General features: G+C 51.9%; 1 protein-coding gene across 3 annotated transcripts; it reads left to right on the plus strand.

Moving 5' to 3' along the window:
• The first annotated feature begins 1,764 nt into the window (after positions 1 to 1,764).
• On the plus strand, positions 1,765 to 15,656 carry PES1 (pescadillo ribosomal biogenesis factor 1). Of its 3 annotated transcripts, none has more exons than XM_042909525.1 (15): positions 1,765 to 1,941; positions 4,412 to 4,491; positions 5,254 to 5,407; positions 6,575 to 6,684; positions 9,016 to 9,187; positions 9,273 to 9,362; positions 11,919 to 12,035; positions 12,148 to 12,222; positions 12,446 to 12,532; positions 12,669 to 12,799; positions 13,176 to 13,301; positions 13,421 to 13,605; positions 14,061 to 14,227; positions 14,367 to 14,528; positions 15,155 to 15,656. In XM_042909525.1, exons 1-15 carry the CDS (start codon positions 1,918 to 1,920, stop codon positions 15,236 to 15,238), a joined length of 1,764 nt encoding a protein of 587 aa, XP_042765459.1. In that variant the 5' UTR covers positions 1,765 to 1,917; the 3' UTR covers positions 15,239 to 15,656. The 3 variants fall into 3 exon arrangements, with proteins under 3 accessions (XP_042765459.1, XP_042765458.1, XP_042765457.1); XM_042909524.1 differs by lacking the exon at positions 1,765 to 1,941 and adding an exon at positions 2,083 to 2,223 and having other exon boundaries at positions 14,370 to 14,528; XM_042909523.1 differs by lacking the exon at positions 1,765 to 1,941 and adding an exon at positions 2,084 to 2,223.
• Positions 15,657 to 17,273: the final 1,617 nt, after the last annotated feature.

Consider the following 17,273-nt stretch of genomic DNA (forward strand, 5'->3'; position numbering starts at 1 on the left):
GGGCTCAGAGTCACAGTGAGATTGTGACCTGAGCTGAAATCAAGAGCCAGATGTTCAACCAGCTAAGCCACCCAGATGCCCCTCAAATGGGCACTTACAAATGATCCCTCTCTTTCCTTTAATGATTGGTTAAACTCCTAGACTGGAGATGATTTTTGTCAACTATCAAAGGACTCTTATTTGGGCTTCTTCTTCTTTTTGTTATTCTAATCATGTTTTGCTCTTTTCTCCCATACCGCCCACCTGGTGAGCAGGCTCCTTCACTGCCATATCTTCAAGTTGGCAGATGATCCCTTCCACTCAGGGAGATCCATATATGCAGTCTCCCTTAGATTCAGCTGCCTCTACTTTTCATAACTCCTATATATATGTCTCCAAGTGACCATAGGTAGGGACATCTCTACACCCCTATTCAGCAAGAAGTTACAGAAGATAAGACCTTCCAACCTCAGGACCTTAAAGATTTTAGGGTCAAGATTATTCGGAGGGGTGGGGCAATGACTTGGAGAACAAAGGCAAAAGAAAAAAAATTAAACTTCCTTATGACTTACAGCCTACTGACAAGTACTTGAGACAGCCAGAGTGACCATTCTCCAGGAACTCAACTGCCTCGTTGTTAATACTTTGCTAGAGGCAAAAGGCAACCTTATCTTAACACTAGCCCAAAATCTCCAGGATCCTGTAAGTCTTCTTTAATATATAGAAATCTCTATGGAAACTGCCTTTTTCTCTACCCTCTCCCCCAGGATATATGTTAGCAATCATCCTCCAAGCATACGGCCCACTGATACACATCTGAAGGGTCTCATGACTAAGGGTTTACTAGACAGTAGTAAATGACCTTGTCTTAGCAGCAGCTAGCCCCTCAAAGTCCTAGAAACCTTACATCCAAATTCCTTAGAGACTTACACTATCCCTGCCTCCAACTTGAAAGTATATAATCAGTCACTCCTCGCAAACCCAGTGCAGCTCTTTCTGCCCATGGGTCCTAGCCCCGTGCTTTAATAAAACCACCTATTTGCACCAGAGACATCTCAAGAATTCTTTCTTGACTGTTGGCTCCCAGATCCCAACATTTCACATCACACACCATCTGAAGGTGGTGTGAATATTTGTATAAACCTTGTAATTATCCTTTGAGGAACACATACGGAAGACATGTACATTTAAAAAGCTCAAATGTGCTGAATGTACATTTAAAATACCACAAGTTCCATAACTCTACTTGGCCTTTTGTCATTTTTCAATCCACCGCTAAGGCTGGGTATATATGAGTGGCTTCTCAAGTCACTATATTTCTGTGAGGAAAAGTCTGCTTTTGATCTACTTTATCCCCACTAAGAGCCAAAGAACCAAAGGAAAACCACACAGGCCAGCGGGGAACAGAGTCCAGCTTCACTCAGCGCCCCTGGCGGTGGCTTTTCCTCCACCGAGGCCAAATTCCCAAGTTCCCACGACGCCTAGCAACCGTTACCGGGACAACGCAACTGCCGCTCACGCACCTCAGAGTGTAGCAGTCCTTGGAATCCCAGAAGGTACTGCGCTGCAGCCGCAGGGCCTTCCGCCTCCCTCCATCCCAACATGCAACGGGGCTCATAAAGTCAAGCGATCGTCATCAGGATGTCTATAGAAACGCCTGAAAATCTGCGTTCGCTGAAACATTAAAACTGTCTAAAATAGGTCCACAGATGGAAAAGAACTCTAAAGAGAGGTCTCAGTGAATTTTTTTTCCAGAAAGTTCAGTAGTAAATTTCGAGGAGGAAAGTCAAATAATTCCCCAGACTCGCTCAGGCACCTCATCGAGCAGCCCGCGCAGACCAGCGGCGTAGGGGCCTCGGGACCCTAAGCGGGGCACGTTGCGGGAGGAAGTGGCGCCGTCTGCCCACGGGGCGCTAGTAGACTCTTCAACGTGGAGCCATGGGAGGCCTAGAGAAGAAGAAGGTAAGTGGGGCATATGACCAGGCGGGGTGGCGCTGGGGGGCGGGGGGCGGGTGGTGGGAGCGACGGAGCCAGGGGACTGCGCCTTTCCCGGCCTCAGCCCTTCATGCGTACAGAAACGGCTGGGATCAGCGCAATGAGAAACAGCCACGAGATGGGGTCCGAGAATGGGCGAGGACGGCTATTCGTCCGATGAAGTTCAGGAAAGAACCTTGGAGTAGGGCTGTAAAACAAAGTTGGGGTTGCCAAGCAAAGCTTCACCCCAAATGCAGCCCCGGTCGAAAGGCAACTGTTTACTGAAACAGTAATAAACGTTATGAGAAGTTTATCGTTAGGTCAAGTTTATCATTTCCAAAACTTGTTATTCTCTCTTCTGTTAGACTTGCCCTTGACATTGGAGAGGGAAACGTAAACAAATGGATGTGGACACCAACAAAACGATCACAGATTGTTAAATGTGATGTGAAAGATAAGGCTGGTGGATAGAAAAAGCTACTACTTACTTTAGTTGGTGTTGTCTTGGAAGGTCTCTCCTATTCAACATTTAAGCCTCAGTCAGAAAGTTCAGAAGATCTCACATGGGTTCTGGGCCATGGGAGTGCTTAGCGAGCAAACCTGGCAGGGGAAACTCAGTGCCAAGACCCTTAGGTGGGAAAAGCTTTCTGTGCGCGAGGAATTAAGACATCAAGATGGCTTAGGGTATAGTAAACCAAGGGAAGGGAAGAATGGCATTTGGTGAGGTTGAGGTTAGACAGGGACCAGATGTATAAGGCCTGTGAGCCACAGTGAGGAGCTTGGATTTTATTCCAAGTGCAGTACAACTCAGCTAAAGGGAAAGTACCACGATACAGTTTTTCAAGGGTTTCTTGTTGCCGTATGGAGAATCACCTTAGTGGTATGAAAAGATGGGGGAAGGGATGAAGGTGAGGAAGATGTAGTTGTCTTGTGTTTTCTTCAGATTGAAAGTTTCTGTTGCCTGTTTATATTTAACCCAATACACTGTTGAACAACCAGTAAGTGCTAGTGTTGAGAATCACAAAGATTTAAGATAGAAAATTTTTCCTTGCAGCACAGGTGCAGATATGTAAACAAGCCACGACAGTTATAAAGCTGGGTTTCACAACCATTTTGAGCCACATAATGCTTTGTTGTGGAAAGACCTGTCCTGTGCATTGTAGGATGTTTAGTATCATCCTGACTTCTTACACACTAGATGCCAGTGCCACTCAACAACCCAAAATGCCTAATTCCCTTCCCTCCATCTCACACACACCCAGGGAGTAAAATCATCCCACGTGAGAACTATTTATCCACTTGCTATTTAGAAGGATAAGCATAATGACAGACATATATGTAATGGAAAACACTTTTAAACCCAACTTTCTGAGACAGTCTGAAGCTCATCTTTGTATCCCCAGTGGACGATGTCTGGAAAGAGTAAATGAAGGTGTGTTTTATGATGGGGGGTGATCATAAACCTCTTGAGGGGCTATAGGTTTATCTCTTTAGAGCCGGACCTGGCCGTCAGGTCCCTGCTGTTTTACTGCAGAGGATGATCTTGTTTGGAAAGGACACGCTTGGTACCTTGAACTGCTACTCTTTATCAGGAATACAGAGATATGAGCATGAGGCAGCATTTTGGCACTACAGACATCCACATGATTGCATCAGACAGTATGCTCCTTAGGGGCAAGTAGAGACCAGGCCTTTTTTGTTTTCCTTGCTCTCATAGCATCTTGCTTAATATTTGAAACATAGTAGAGATCCTCTTATTTTCTGTTAAGTGAATGAATGATGGAGGGGAGAGGTTTTTTGGCTTAGGGCATGCATTTTCAACCAGATATCACCCCCAAAGGAACAAAAATTTGTTGAAGGGATCTTAGATATTTCAATGGTTTGTGGCCCTCTAAAATACCACATTAAACAGATCTTTGGTATGTCTGTAGTATTAATATTTCGTGGGGCTGTGAGAGGGGATGATTAAGGGGGGGGGGGTCTAAAAAGCCTTCTGGTGGTAAGGGTTGGTTATAGTGAAAAAGTTGAAAAAACCAGTTTAGGGGATTAGGCACTGAGGCTCAGGACTCAGACCTACGTTTGAATCCCAGCCCTTAAAAATCTGTGTGACCTGGACACAAGCCATGGTTGTTGTGAGGATTAAATAAAATAATTGCTGATCAAAGTAGCCAATACTTAGAGCCACTACTAAGTGCTTTTGGTATAGCACCTGATCCATAGCAACCTCATGGTCCCCAGCATCATGCAGATGTGTGTGTCCTTTATGCTGAGTACTGCAAGGACAGTACAGGAGAGCTTGTTCAGGTGGGTGGACTCCCTCCCTGTAGCATTTCCTGTCCCAGAAGCCTATCAGCTGGTTATGCACAGTGATAGTTGCCCCTAGCATGAGGCATGCCCAGAGATTGATGCCATCACTGCAATCATTGCTAATGGTCACTTGGGTTTTTTTCTCCCCAAGTATGAACGAGGCTCTGCCACCAACTACATCACCCGAAACAAAGCCCGGAAGAAGCTGCAGCTGAGCCTGGCCGACTTCAGGTGAGGTTGGAGAGGAGTGGCATAAGGGGGCCACGGGGGTTCCTGAGCAATGAATCATGCTCAGTAATGGTGAAAACTCAGCCACATCGCTATCTTCCCTGTGCCACCACAAACTGTCCAGAATTCTGACATTTCTCATTCTCTTCCTCATCTGGCTTTGCTGTAAGTGAGCTGTGCTTTGCCAGGTGTGGTCTCTAGGGAAGCTGGAGAATGGGTCATGCCACCCTTAATCATCAGAATGGGTCCACTGGTACAAGGCATTGCTACTCTCTGGCTGGGTCTTTGTCACCCATTCGCTCTGTTCTGGCAGAAGAGACCCCTGATCCTGCACCTAGGGGTTCTCAACTCCTCATAGAGTCAAATCATATCTTTCCACAGCCTGTGGGCCCTGCCACATGGCCCACTTTTAGTCACGCAGCACTTTTCGCTCCTACAGCCTCTGTCCTTCCTAGGATGCCTTTCCCTCTACCTTTTATATGGCTGAAGTGTGAGTTTCTCAGCAAGGCCTTTCCTGACTCCCTTTGTGAAAAAAGGATACCTGCCATCTGGCCCCTGTTAGCATTCTGATTGTTTCCTTTCTGGTGCTTGTGACAGTCTACATTAGGTGGTTTTGGGGGAACTTGGGATTGTCAGATCCTGCACTAAGATGTGAATTCTCTAAGGGCAAGGCCCCCATTTTCATTGTTCACTGCTGTTTTGCTGGCCTGATGTGGCCAGTGCTTAGTACATTTACCTACAGAAGGAATAATTTTTATCTTCCAGGCGGCTGTGCATCCTGAAGGGCATTTATCCCCATGAACCGAAACATAAGAAGAAGGTTAACAAGGGCTCCACAGCAGCCCGAACTTTTTACCTTCTCAAAGACATCAAGTTCCTCCTCCACGAACCTATTGTCAACAAGTTCCGGGAGTACAAGGTAAGGCCTAGGCTCTAGTGTCTGGATGGGGTCCATCGCTGCTCTGTGACCCACCACCCGTGACCTTGGGCAGATTGTTTAACCTCTCTGAGCAAGCCTATGGAAGGGTGAAGTAATTCTACCTCAAAGGAATGTCTTGAGGATTAACCAAATGAGATCACATGTGTGGAAATCATTTGCACAGAACCTGGCAAATGATTAATGCTTTACCTGTTGTACCTTTCCCCTGGGTCTTTTGGAAGAATAAATTTATTGCCTTTGAAGCAAAGGTGGTACTATTTGAGCGTCTTTTTTTGTGTATTCTTCTTTGCCCAAAGAAACCGCTGCTTTTCGAATTCGTTCTGGAATTGCTCCCAGGAGACCAAGCTTTTTATTCCACGAATAGAAACTATTAAATGCTTAAATACCACAGGGAAAGTAGAAACCTCATAGACCAAATGCAGGTAATTGAGAGTAGACTACTGTTACTGAAGCCTTCACTGAGCTGCAGGGCCAGGCTGAGGCCCTGTGCTAGGAAGGGTGAGGCGCCGCCTGGTGGCCACAGGAGACTGGCCAGCGCCTGCTGCTGGCCCTCTTGTGGAAAATGGCTGTCTTGGAGCTGCTGTTCACGACACTAGCAGAGGCAGCTTTAGAGCCTTTGAAGAGCACCAAGGGCAGGCCTGACCAAAAGTACTTATAGGGAAGAAATCAGTTGGCTTGGAGGACCTTCTGGGCCCATGCCTGGCCTCGGCTGCATTTTCCTGTGTGACCTAGCCCCATATGTGGGTCCGTGGCTTGCTTCATGCCCGTGCAGACTGGTGCTGAGAATGAAGGCCAGCCTTCCTGGCCCTGAGCTGCTTTGCTGGTGAGTCACTTGGCCTCAGTTGGAAAATAGAGCTGAAAACATGTTTTCATGTAAATGTGAGGAGTCAGCCTTCTAAGTGGTTATCTCTGGTCATCCATCATAGGTGCAGCAAGCTGGCTCTGCTTATCAGTGTGGGTCAGTTTTGATGTTTTTTGGAGTTTGCTGTTTTATACATCCTGGGCTTGAGGGGGTCAGATGGCACAGACAGCTGTGGTCAGCTTCAGAAAGCCTTGAGAGCCCTCCTGCCCCATGCATCCCTCTTCGATGAAAGAGGGGTTTCCAGGAGCCTTTGGTCCCAGCATCAGTGATCTTCTGTCGCCCAGGTGTTCGTCCGGAAGCTCCGGAAGGCCTATGGGAAGAGTGAGTGGAACACGGTAGAGCGTCTGAAGGACAACAAACCAAACTACAAACTTGATCACATTGTCAAGGAGCGGTGAGTTGGGGACTCAGTCCAAGGGATTAAGACCAGGACCCTGCTTATGTTGCTGGCATCCTTTTGGAGGAAGCCGACCAAAAAAAAAAAAAAAAAAAAAAAAACCAAACAAACAAATTGCTATAATGATTGCAAGTCACGGCAAGAGCCATGTGGGATGCTAACAGTGTAAAGGGATCTGGGGGACATATGTTAGTTACAGGTTTGTCAGATAAGTCTTTGGGGGCAGATGTTTCAGCCAGCCAAAGGAAGCCTGGTCAAAGCAGAGGAAACAGCAGGTGTATAGGCCCTGTGGTGATCGAGAGCCAGAGTTCTGGGAGTGCACACCAGGCACATGGTCACACCTGGCAGACATGGCTGGCTGCCTCTGATCTTAAGTGTTTTTTGCCCAGCCTACTCAGCAGTCCCACTCATCCATTGACAAAGTCAGTGGTTCTTAACCAAGCAGTTTTGGCCCCTAGGAGACATTTGGCAATGTCTGGAGGCACTTGTGGTTCTTGTGACTTGGGCTTGGGGGGCAGGGGAGGAGTCTTACTGGTGTTTAATGGGTAAAGGTCGGGGATGCTGCTAAACAGTCCCCACCACACAGAACAACCTGGCCCAAATTGTCAGTAGTGGTAAGGTTCTGAAATTCTGGGCTAGTGAATGTCTGCTTTCTCTTGGGGGCTGATGGCCTGGGAACACTTAGTTCCAGGCTGGATGGACTTGGCTCATTGAGTCAGGCCAGCCATGGGCTAGCATGGGAAGAGCCCTGGCTTAGGAGCCCAACATGTGTCCTCACTATAGCTCTGCAGCCTGGGTGGCCTGAGAACAGTTCCTGCTCTGAGCAAGCTCTCTCAGAGAGAGACGATAGCTCCTGTCCTGTGTGTGACACACAGCTGTTGTGTGGAGCAAATGTAAAATTACACATACAAAAAATCAAGTGTCTGGATTCATGCCCATACCAGGTGGCCGTGTGGTTGTGGTGTTCCAAGTGTGTGTCACCCCCATTTCCTTAACCATCCGGTTAAAAAAAAAAACAGGTGGCTCAGGTGCTATTTCTACAAAGGCCCTGGATTGGTGGGTTTGTCAATGAGGTGTAGAGAGGAAAACTTTGAGGCACCAGAGGGGGCCAGTTGAGGTTCCCACCTCCACACAAGAAAACCAGATGCCTCTCTTCCTGCTGTCTTTGGAGAGGCCCCTGCAGCCTTTCTTCCATCTTGGTATGGTTCGAAGACTGGCAGGTTCCTCCTGAGGCATTGCAAGGAGTGTTGCCCTGGAAGGACTATGGCCACCTCTGGTCTCGTGGCTTTCAGAGTTCCTTTTTGAAGCAGCAGAACCCTTTCTTCAAAAGAAAACTTCCTGGAAGGCAGTTAGGGTGCCAGAGGCCCTGACAACCACTCTGGCTGGGGGAGGGAGACCTGAGGCCCTGTCTGTCCACTTGTCCCCAAGTGTTTCCAGGGAGCTGCAGGAGCCCAGTTTTAAACCAATAGTCTGTTCCAACAATGTCATTTTCCAAATGATATCACTAGGGTTGGGTGAGGCAAAGGGACCCATTCTGGGTCACAGCTGGGACGAATCCAGGTGTCCTTACATGTACTCCAGTGTCCTCTCCATGACCCAGGCCCCCATCCCTCAGCAGGGCAGATGTGCCATAGTGGATCCTCCACTGCCATGGATGGCTCATTCTCGTCAGCTTCCTAATTTACCACAGGATTCCTGGAGGCACTTTCTTGCTCTGACTTTTCCTGCCCCAGGACGGAAAAAATTCCAGCATTTTTATCATCTGGTTCTAATTGGTTCTGCAAACTTAGAGGTCTGGGTGGTGAGGCACAAGACATAACCCACTCTGGTGACCTGTGGCTGGGCCAAGCTGTAAGTGCTGCTGAGTGTGGGCAGGCCCCACCCTCCCCCTTGGTCCACTAGGTCAGCATCACATTTTTCTGCTTTCTGTTTTGGACATCCAGATATATTTGCTTTGAACTGCAGTTTCCACCTTGAAAAAGAGTTAGCGAGCCACTGACTCGGTCTACCCTCCTTGGCCACAAATAGAAATGGGTCCAGGTGGAGACTGGTGAGCAGTGGGTGTCTTCAGAACCTCCATTGGGATTTCTCTGGTCCTCAGAGCTAAGTGGGCATTTCCTCATTCCATGGTTCCTCCCAAGGCTATAGGGAAGCTGGCACTGCCAGGCCCCTGGGCTTTGCCCAACTTTGTGGTCAGGAGATGAGAGTGGCAAAGCCTGATTGGGAATGGGGCCTCTGGGGTGACTAACAGGGTGGGCAAGGGATTCAGGGTCCCCCTTGAAACCCAGAGTGACAAAGCCTCTGGGCACTGTTCTCTTGGTCCTGCAGGTACCCCACATTCATAGACGCTCTACGGGACCTGGACGACGCCCTCTCCATGTGCTTCCTCTTCTCCACCTTCCCACGGACTGGCAAGTGCCACGTGCAGACCATTCAGCTGTGCCGCCGGCTCACTGTGGAGTTTATGCACTATGTCATTGCTGCCCGTGCCCTGCGCAAGGTAAGCCCAGGGCCTCCTGGGGAAGGGGGGACCACCCAGCTCCCTCCTTTGCCTGCCCTTTTCACCACACTGTCTCTCCCCATAGGTCTTCTTGTCCATCAAAGGCATTTACTACCAGGCTGAAGTGCTGGGGCAGCCCATCGTGTGGATCACACCGTATGCCTTCTCCCATGATGTGAGTATGCTCATGGGAAAGGCAGGGGCCTGTGCTGGGCCATTGCTCCTTCTCTGGCTCCTACACAGAGATGAGGACTTGGGCAGGGTGGGGGATTTTGTTGTCCTGCATAGTCCAGCATGTGCTGGGTTCCTGCGTGTGGCCAGGGCTAGGATGTGGGGTGAGGAGTGTACTGCACAGCATCATAGTAAGAACTGGAGTCAGCCTGTCTCCAGCATCCTCCAGCTGGGTGACCTTGGACATGTTCTGCACCTCTCTCTGCCTCAGTTGATGTGCTTCCACTTTCTAAGCCTTGTCCTGAGGATATAAGAAAAAATAAAATCTTTCAAAGTGCCTGGTGCCTGGCCCTTTGGGGTTGCTGAGTGAACAGTGAGCAACTGCCAAGGCTTGGATGAGCCTAACCCTACCCTCAGACCCATGGGGTCGTCATCTCATTCTGCCACTAGTGGCTGCCAGACCTTGGCCAGGCTGCTTTGCGTAACTCCTCAGCTTCCGCTGACCACTACCCAGGGCTGGGGGGACTGGGAGAGATGGAGGAGGATGAGCACATGAGAAGCTTTTAGCACATGGTACTACTTATTTATTTTGGTTTAAACTGGGAATTTTTGGCAGGGATCCACAGAAATCCTGGTTTTGCCTCCTCGTGGGACAGCATTAGCCTCTATTCCCCTCCACAGTCTCGGTCAGGCTGTCCCTCTGCCTGACTTGTCATCTTGTGGGCCTGCATTTGACCCAGTTTCCTGCCTGTGCCTTGAGCAGCAAATGCACCAGCCTGGCTGGACAGTGTGTTCACCTGCCAAGTTATCGGGTGCTCCAGGTTGAGCTGGGGGTCTGGGCCCCTCCCCTTTACTCTGGGTTGGCAGGGGTCCGAGGCCAGAACCCACTCTGACCACAGGGCAGTGGAGGTGTTTGGGGGTACGCTGCAGTCTGTGGGTAAGAGGCAGCTTGGTCCTCAGCAATCCCCTCTTCCCACTCTTCAAGGCAGTTGTGTGCCAAAGCCTTTGGCCCTTCCCTCTTCCTTGTTCCTTCCCTTCTGTCCTTCTCCTTCCTCCCTGTCTTCCTGCCATGCTTCCTTCCTCTCTGGCCCTCTCTCTCCTTCCTTCTCTCTGATGTCCCACCCCCGTGCTGCTCAGACTGGTCTTTGTATGTCCTCTGGGTAGTGAATAGGGCCCTGTGGAGGCCAGCCTCCACACAGCTGACCCTGGGGGAAGGGAACAGACTGCCCATTCCTCCTTCCTCCCTGGCCAGCTTACTGCTACTTCCTCTCAGCAGGAGAATGGGGGACCAGTCCTGGGTCATAGCTGAGGCCCTTGTGTCCTCTTTTCCTGAGCAGCCAGTGCTGGGCTCTTCAAAGTACGACCCAGGCAGGCAGTGGGGGGGGGGGGGGTTGGAGGGACCCTGCTCAGCACTATGCAGTTCAGAATGGAGTTGTCCTCAGATGCTCTTGGAAGGATGGAGGTGTGAGTAGGGGGACAGGTGGGGTACCTCTTGGTCCCTGCATCCTCACACTCACACTGCCCAGTGGCAAGATACAGAAACAGTTCAAAGTCACAGGCATGGCCAGCATAAAAAGGGACGTTGTGATCACTACTAACTTTGACATTGCTCGGGATATCCTGCCATCCAGGTCCCGGAGGTCAGCAGAGCTGGGCTAGCCTCCCGGGTTGTTGGGGGCAGTGCTGCTCAAGAGACAAGGCTGTTTTTCTGGCTTTCAGATCCTTTCCGTGTTTTGCTTTATCAACTCCTCAAGGGCAAAGATGAGTCCTTTGATGTTCCCTACTTGCTGGGTTGGCTGCTCTTGAGGGTAGCTGTGTGCCTTTGCCCCAAGCAAGCAGCTTTTCTCCCATCATTTCTCCAGAGCTTCCTGGGGCTGAGCCAGGCAGCTGTTCCACCCTATCTTGGATCCTTAAGTTGTGCCTTTGTCTCTGGCTTGGGGCTGGGGCTGAGTTGCTGAATTGAGTCTCCATCCCTCCTGCCAAGGCTTGAGGATGCTGAGTTCTGTCCACCCAGGGTGACAGACTGCTTGCTGCAGGGCCACCTCTCCCAGCTGGACTGGCGATGGGGCGGGGCTCTGAGAGGCTAGCAGCTTAGGCCTGGAGAAGACATTTAATGAAGATTATGGGATGACTGATGCATAGGAATGAGCTGTGACCAGACTGGCCTGGAAGGCCACCTCTGTGACCGAAGTCTGGTCTGAGCTGGGATTTATAGGATGATTGGGGAGTTTGGGCAGGGGCAGGGGAGCTCCATCCAGTCCTGGGAGCAGCATGACAGAACTTTCCCTTTTCTCCTTTTCATCTCCCCCTTTCTGGCTCAGGGATTTGGACTGACCTCAGGATGCCCCTAACCTTTGGGACCCCTGTCCAGAGCCTCAGCCAAAATGCTCCCGGGTAGAACATGCCACATGGCTCCTTCTCATGGAACAGAGCTCTGAAGGCAGGGCTACCATGGTAGAGCTTCAGGCAGGCTGGAGTCCCCTGCCCCATGTGGGTTGTCCGTGCTGTCTTTCCCCTGTACCTGCACCTGCACTGCCAATGGGTCTCCTGTGCCCCCCAGCACCCAACAGATGTTGACTACAGGGTCATGGCCACCTTCACCGAGTTCTACACCACTCTATTGGGCTTCGTCAACTTCCGCCTCTACCAGTCGATCAACCTGCACTACCCGCCCAAGGTAGGACCCCAGCCTGGGTCTTTCTCAGTGTGCAGGGGCTGTGGCCCTTCTCCCCACATGGATGTAGGGGGCTGTGGCATCTTCTCCCTCTGATCTTCCCCCTGCCTCGCAGCTGGAGGGTCAGGCCCATGCAGAGGTGAAGGCCAGTGAGGACACCTATGCCTTGGACTCTGAGAGCTCTATGGAGGTGAGAGAAGCTTCTAGAGCACTGGCCCTGTATCCCCTTAGAAGGGTGGGTCCTGGCCTGGGGGTGGGACTGTGCATGGCTAGATGAGTGGGCTTGGGGCTTGCCCTTGCAACGCAAGCCCACTGATGTCCCAGAACTGTTGCTGCTCCACCTTCCCCACCCTGACCGTGCACGCAGACAAGATCTCCCACCTGCAAGCAACAGCTCTGCTTCTTTCCTATAGAAACTGGCGGCCCTTGGTGCCAGTCTGGCCCGCATGGTAGTGCCTGTGGAGGAGGAGGCTGAGGTGGACGAGTTTCCTGCTGATGGGGTGAGGACTGCGTGCTGGGGTAGTGGCGGGCGTTGGGACTGAGGGACCTAGATGGAAGCTGAGGACCATCTCCGCCCTCTGCCCTCCAGTGCGGGTGTGGGCAGGTCTGATGGTGCCATGGCCCCTTTTGTGGCAGGAGATGACAGCACAGGAGGAGGACCGCAGGAAGGAGCTGGAGGCGCAGGAAAAGCACAAGAAGCTCTTTGAGGGCCTGAAGTTCTTCCTGAACCGTGAGGTGCCCCGCGAGGCCCTGGCTTTTGTCATCAGGTGGGAAGCTGATGGCATTGGCTCTGCCACACTCTGGGCTGCGTCCCGCCCCGGATGCCCGACAGTAATATTAGGGTGGTGTCAGCATCCACCCCTCAGGGCGCTTGTGCAGATTCACCTGTGTGGGCTTGGAGAGTGCTTGGCTCACTCTGGAGTATGTGGCAAGCACTTGTCAGAGGGCAGCTGACACCACTTTCTCACCAGCTTAGGGCAGGCCTCCACTGGGCTGGCACTGGATATGTTAGCCTGACGACAGGGCTGATCCTGGTGTGGGGTGGGGACAGGAGTGTCCCGAGAGGGTGAGCTTGTGGGCCAGTGGGTCCCAGGACAGCCACTTCATACTGAATACTCTTGTGGGCTCCTCCTGTGCCTGTAGGAGTTTTGGGGGGGATGTGTCCTGGGACAAGTCTCTGTGCATTGGGGCCACATATGATGTCACAGACTCCTGCATCACCCACCAGATTGTGGACCGGCCTGGGCAGCAGACACCTGTTATTGGCAGGTAAGCCCCCAAGGCTCTCATCTTCCTCCTCCTGTTTGGGTTTCTGGGTGTAGAGGTCTGTCTCAAGCGCAGATGCAGTGGGGCTTCAGGTTGCTTCCATGACCTGTCTCCACCACCAGGTATTATGTGCAGCCCCAGTGGGTGTTTGACTGTGTAAATGCCCGGCTCCTCCTCCCCGTGGCGGACTACTTCCCTGGAGTGCAGTTGCCTCCACACCTCTCACCCTTCGTATCAGAGAAGGAAGGAGATTACATCCCTCCTGAGAAGCTGAAGCTGCTGGCCCTGCAGCGGGGAGAGCACCCAGGTGAGTGGGCCAGGCGATGGGGTGGATGGGTGCCTCCAGGCTGGTTTTGGCCTCGGCCCCACCTGTTTGTTTCCCTTCTTGGCTACAAAGATAGCAAACTCCTGACAGTGGGCAGCAGGGGCACAAAGCCCTTTAAGCCTACCTTTGGAGTAAGGCTTAGGAGAAGGCAACGTTTGTATTCTATGATCACCTGTTGATGTTGAGAGTAACTGAGCACGAGTGGTCTGGAAGTTGTCATCAGTATTTATATAGGAGGTGGCAGAGCTCAGGAGGAGGCGCCTTGAGTTTCCTCTGAAGGTGTTTGGGGCTGTGGGGAGAGGTGCCGGAAGGAGCTGTGGTTGGGGCAGCCCTGCACCGTATCTGGAATGTCTTCATGGCTGAGGAATGTGGTGCCTGGCCCCAGTTCTCACCCTGCAAGGAGGAGAGCAGGCTCAGAAGTCGTTGGTTATTTACAGGAAGTATGGATGAATCTGAAGAGAAGGATGAAGAGGAAGACAATGATAGTGATGGTGATGAAGGGGGAGAAAACGAAGAGGAGGAGGAAGAAGATGTGGAGGCCGGTTCAGAAAAGGAAGAAGAGGCCCGACTGACAGCCCTGGAGGAGGAGAGGATGGAGGGGAAGGTACTGGGAAGCTGACTGGGGGTGCAGTCTGGAAAGCAGCTCCACTGGCCATCTTTGGTACCAGCCCTGGGCCAGAAGGGCAAGAGCCAGGGGACTGGTGGGGGTGGGGCATCTGCAAGTGTTGACCCTGTGTCCCCAGAAGCCCAGAGTGATGGCAGGCACTGTGAAGCTGGAGGACAAGCAGCGGCTGGCCCAGGAGGAGGAGAATGAAGCCAAGCGCCTGGCCATCATGATGATGAAGAAGCGGGAGAAGTATCTTTATAACAAGATCATGTTTGGCAAGAGGCGCAAAATCCGAGAGGTGAGTCCCTGCCATCTGCCTGAGACTCCAGGTATGGCCACCAGATGTGGCTGCACATGTGAACTCTGGGGCCAGCTGGCTCTCCTCTGTGCTGATTCCATCCCTTTTGTAGCTTATGCAAGTGGCCTGTTACCTGCTGATAGGATTGGATTGTTTTTCATTTTGAGGCATTCTTAGAAAATATCCTTGAGCGCATCCCTTTGAAGTCTCTGCAGGGTAAATTCTTAGGCATGTCATTGTCAGGTTGAGAGGCCTATGTGTGTTTTGTAGTAGGTATTGCCAAATGGTCCCCAGGGGAAAAGACTACTGTTCCAGGTTAACACCTCCCCAGCAGCCTGGTGAAGGTTTGATTGGCACTCAGCTTTCCCAAGGAGAAGGGTAAATGGGGCAGTTGCCTCTGGCTCTAGGAACGTGGGATCCTACTAACTTGCTGTGGGCCCATAACATAATAGAGTCATAAAGGCAAAGGTAAAGGCATGTTTAATGACCTGAGGTGGTTCAAATAATTGTTTTTTCTCCTGGTAATTTGCTTTTTTAGTTTCTGTGGAAGCTCTGCTTTTAAGGGATGGCCTTGAGTAGGAGAAGTACCCTACAATCACAGCTTGATCCCCCTTTGCTCCTCACAGGCCACCAAATTGGCAGAGAAGCGGAAAGCCCACGACGACGCTATGAGGTCTCAGAAGAAAGCCAAGAAGGCCAGGCCCGTGTGAGTGGTGGCAGCCTCTTGATGGGCGAGGCCCGCTCCTGGCAGCTGGACTTGGCACAGGCAGGCCAGAGGACCCAGGCTTGGTGGCAGACCAGAGTCTCTTCTCTTTTCATCCCCTTCCTCCCCCTGCCAGCCCTGGCTTCCTCTCAAGCTCTCTGGCTGGATCCCTAGCCTCCCTTGGATGGAGCTCCCTGCTGGTGGCTGGGCAGAGGAGAGGCCTTTGTGCCCAGCCCAACTTGATGCTCCCAGGAATCAGTGACATGGGGGGCAGGACCAGCCCCCCACCAGTTGCTCCCTGTTCCCTGGTTTTCTGTAGTGCACCCCTCCCTGCAAGGTTGGACTGGTGATTTTCCTGCTGCTGTGTTGGGGTGAGGGTGAGGAAGCATTTGTTATTAAACAGCTGGAGTTTTGGAATGATTGAATTCTGTGTCCCATTAGCCTTCTTGGGGTTGGAGAAGGGACACCTAGTGACGTGGAGTCTACCCTTTGTTCACATTCCAGCCCAGGTACTTTTCCCCTGTAAACATTGCTTCCTTGTGTGTAAATTAGGGGTAGAAATTCTGGAGCCTCTCTGGGGAGCCAGGAGTGCTGTAGGTGAGGAAGGTTCAGTGATAATGTTATGCAGACTTAGTATCAAGGTCTAGAAAGTAAGGTGCTCTATAAATACCAACTGTGATTGTTATAACTTTCTGCTGGAGTAAGACCAGAGGTGAAAGCCAGTGCCTAAAGGATTTGTGAGGCTTGAGTTGAGGGGTACCTAGCTTTACCTTGTTGGCTCATGGTCAGAACTACCCAGTAACCCCCAGTGTGGGCATTGCCACCAGTCTGACTTGTGACCCTTGCTGGGACAGCCTTACAGCTTCCCACCTGACCCTGACAGTGCCCTTGCTGAGGCCTGGAGAAACATGCCTTTGCCTAGACTGCTAGGATCCCACTGCAGAGCCAGGGCCAGAAACCAGGGCTCAGGACGGTGCTCAAGGCTATCAGGAGCTGGGGCCAGGGTGTTGGAGTGTGGCTTTGGGATGGGGTTCCATGTCCCCCCAGTCGGCACCTGAGGGCCTTGGCCTGTGCCCAGTCTCTCTCAAAGTGTTTTGGGCAGTGGCTGCAGGCTCACCGTGTGCAGGGGGGAAGACCAGAGTTTGGCAGGCTCTGGCAGAGGGACCAGAGAACCCAGGGCCCCCCTCTTGGCTGGGCCTTGCTGTGGGTGGGGAGGGTTATGTTCTACTCTGGCATGCTCATGGGGATAGGGTGGTATATGTCCGTGCAGAGGCAGGGATGGGGTCAGGGCCTCTGGAGCCAAAGCCTGCTGCCCTAGGGAATGAATGCCTTGGGCCTGCCTCGGTGCATGTGCATCCCAGGACCATAGCAAGAGTGCCAGGGCAAGGCTGGAAAGCAAGCCCATCAGATATGGAAAAATCCCCGGCAGCCATGATGATGTGGAATTTTCCCCATTCCAGAGTCGCCCATAATGGTGGGGGCAGTGGGGCTCTGACGTGGCCCATGCCCCACTGAGTGGCCACTGGTTTTGCACTGCCCACAGCTGGAGCTGTGCATTCCCAACTCAGGCGGGCACTACTTCCTATCCTTGGTCCTCTAGGGTGAGGAGGGAAGCCAGGAACTGAAAAAAGGTGGATGGGGATGGGGCACCTGCAGCCTGTGCTATGCTCAACTCTTATGGGCACCCTGGAGAGGTGAGGCAGCTGAGACCTCCTAGTGGCATGACTGGTTGCAGATAGGTCCCTTGTCTGAGCTTCCCTCAAGGGATTCTGGCACGACCCCCACCCCTCTTATCCACATTTTGGACCTCAAAAATATGTCCCCGGCTTGCCCTGACTCTTGAACCAGGAGCCCATACCTTACATTGGATCTTTAGGGTTCCGGAACCCCCAATAAAAGTTCAGCAATTGGTCTAGCCACCTCCCTTTTCCCAGAGCTGGGCTGCCCTCATCACCACCACCACGCCACCCCGTTTCCCAGGCACCCTCGAATCCCCTTCCGGGGCTGGGAGCTCAGCCCAGCCTCAGGGTCCGGCGGTGGGA

This window comes from Panthera leo, chromosome D3 (assembly GCF_018350215.1).
Source record: "Panthera leo isolate Ple1 chromosome D3, P.leo_Ple1_pat1.1, whole genome shotgun sequence".
NCBI lineage: Eukaryota > Metazoa > Chordata > Mammalia > Carnivora > Felidae > Panthera > Panthera leo.

What these genes read in the sequence shown, in the direction of transcription:
- PES1 (XM_042909523.1), top strand. Translation starts at nt 2,131, where the DNA reads ATGAAGTTCAGGAAAGAACCTTGGAGTAGGGCTGTAAAACAAAGTTGG. An exon ending in AATGCAGCCCCGGTCGAAAG is followed by an intron (nt 2,224 to 4,411) that starts GCAACTGTTTAC and finishes TTTCTCCCCAAG; the next exon opens with TATGAACGAGGCTCTGCCAC. An exon ending in GCCCTGGCTTTTGTCATCAG is followed by an intron (nt 12,800 to 13,175) that starts GTGGGAAGCTGA and finishes CTGTGCCTGTAG; the next exon opens with GAGTTTTGGGGGGGATGTGT.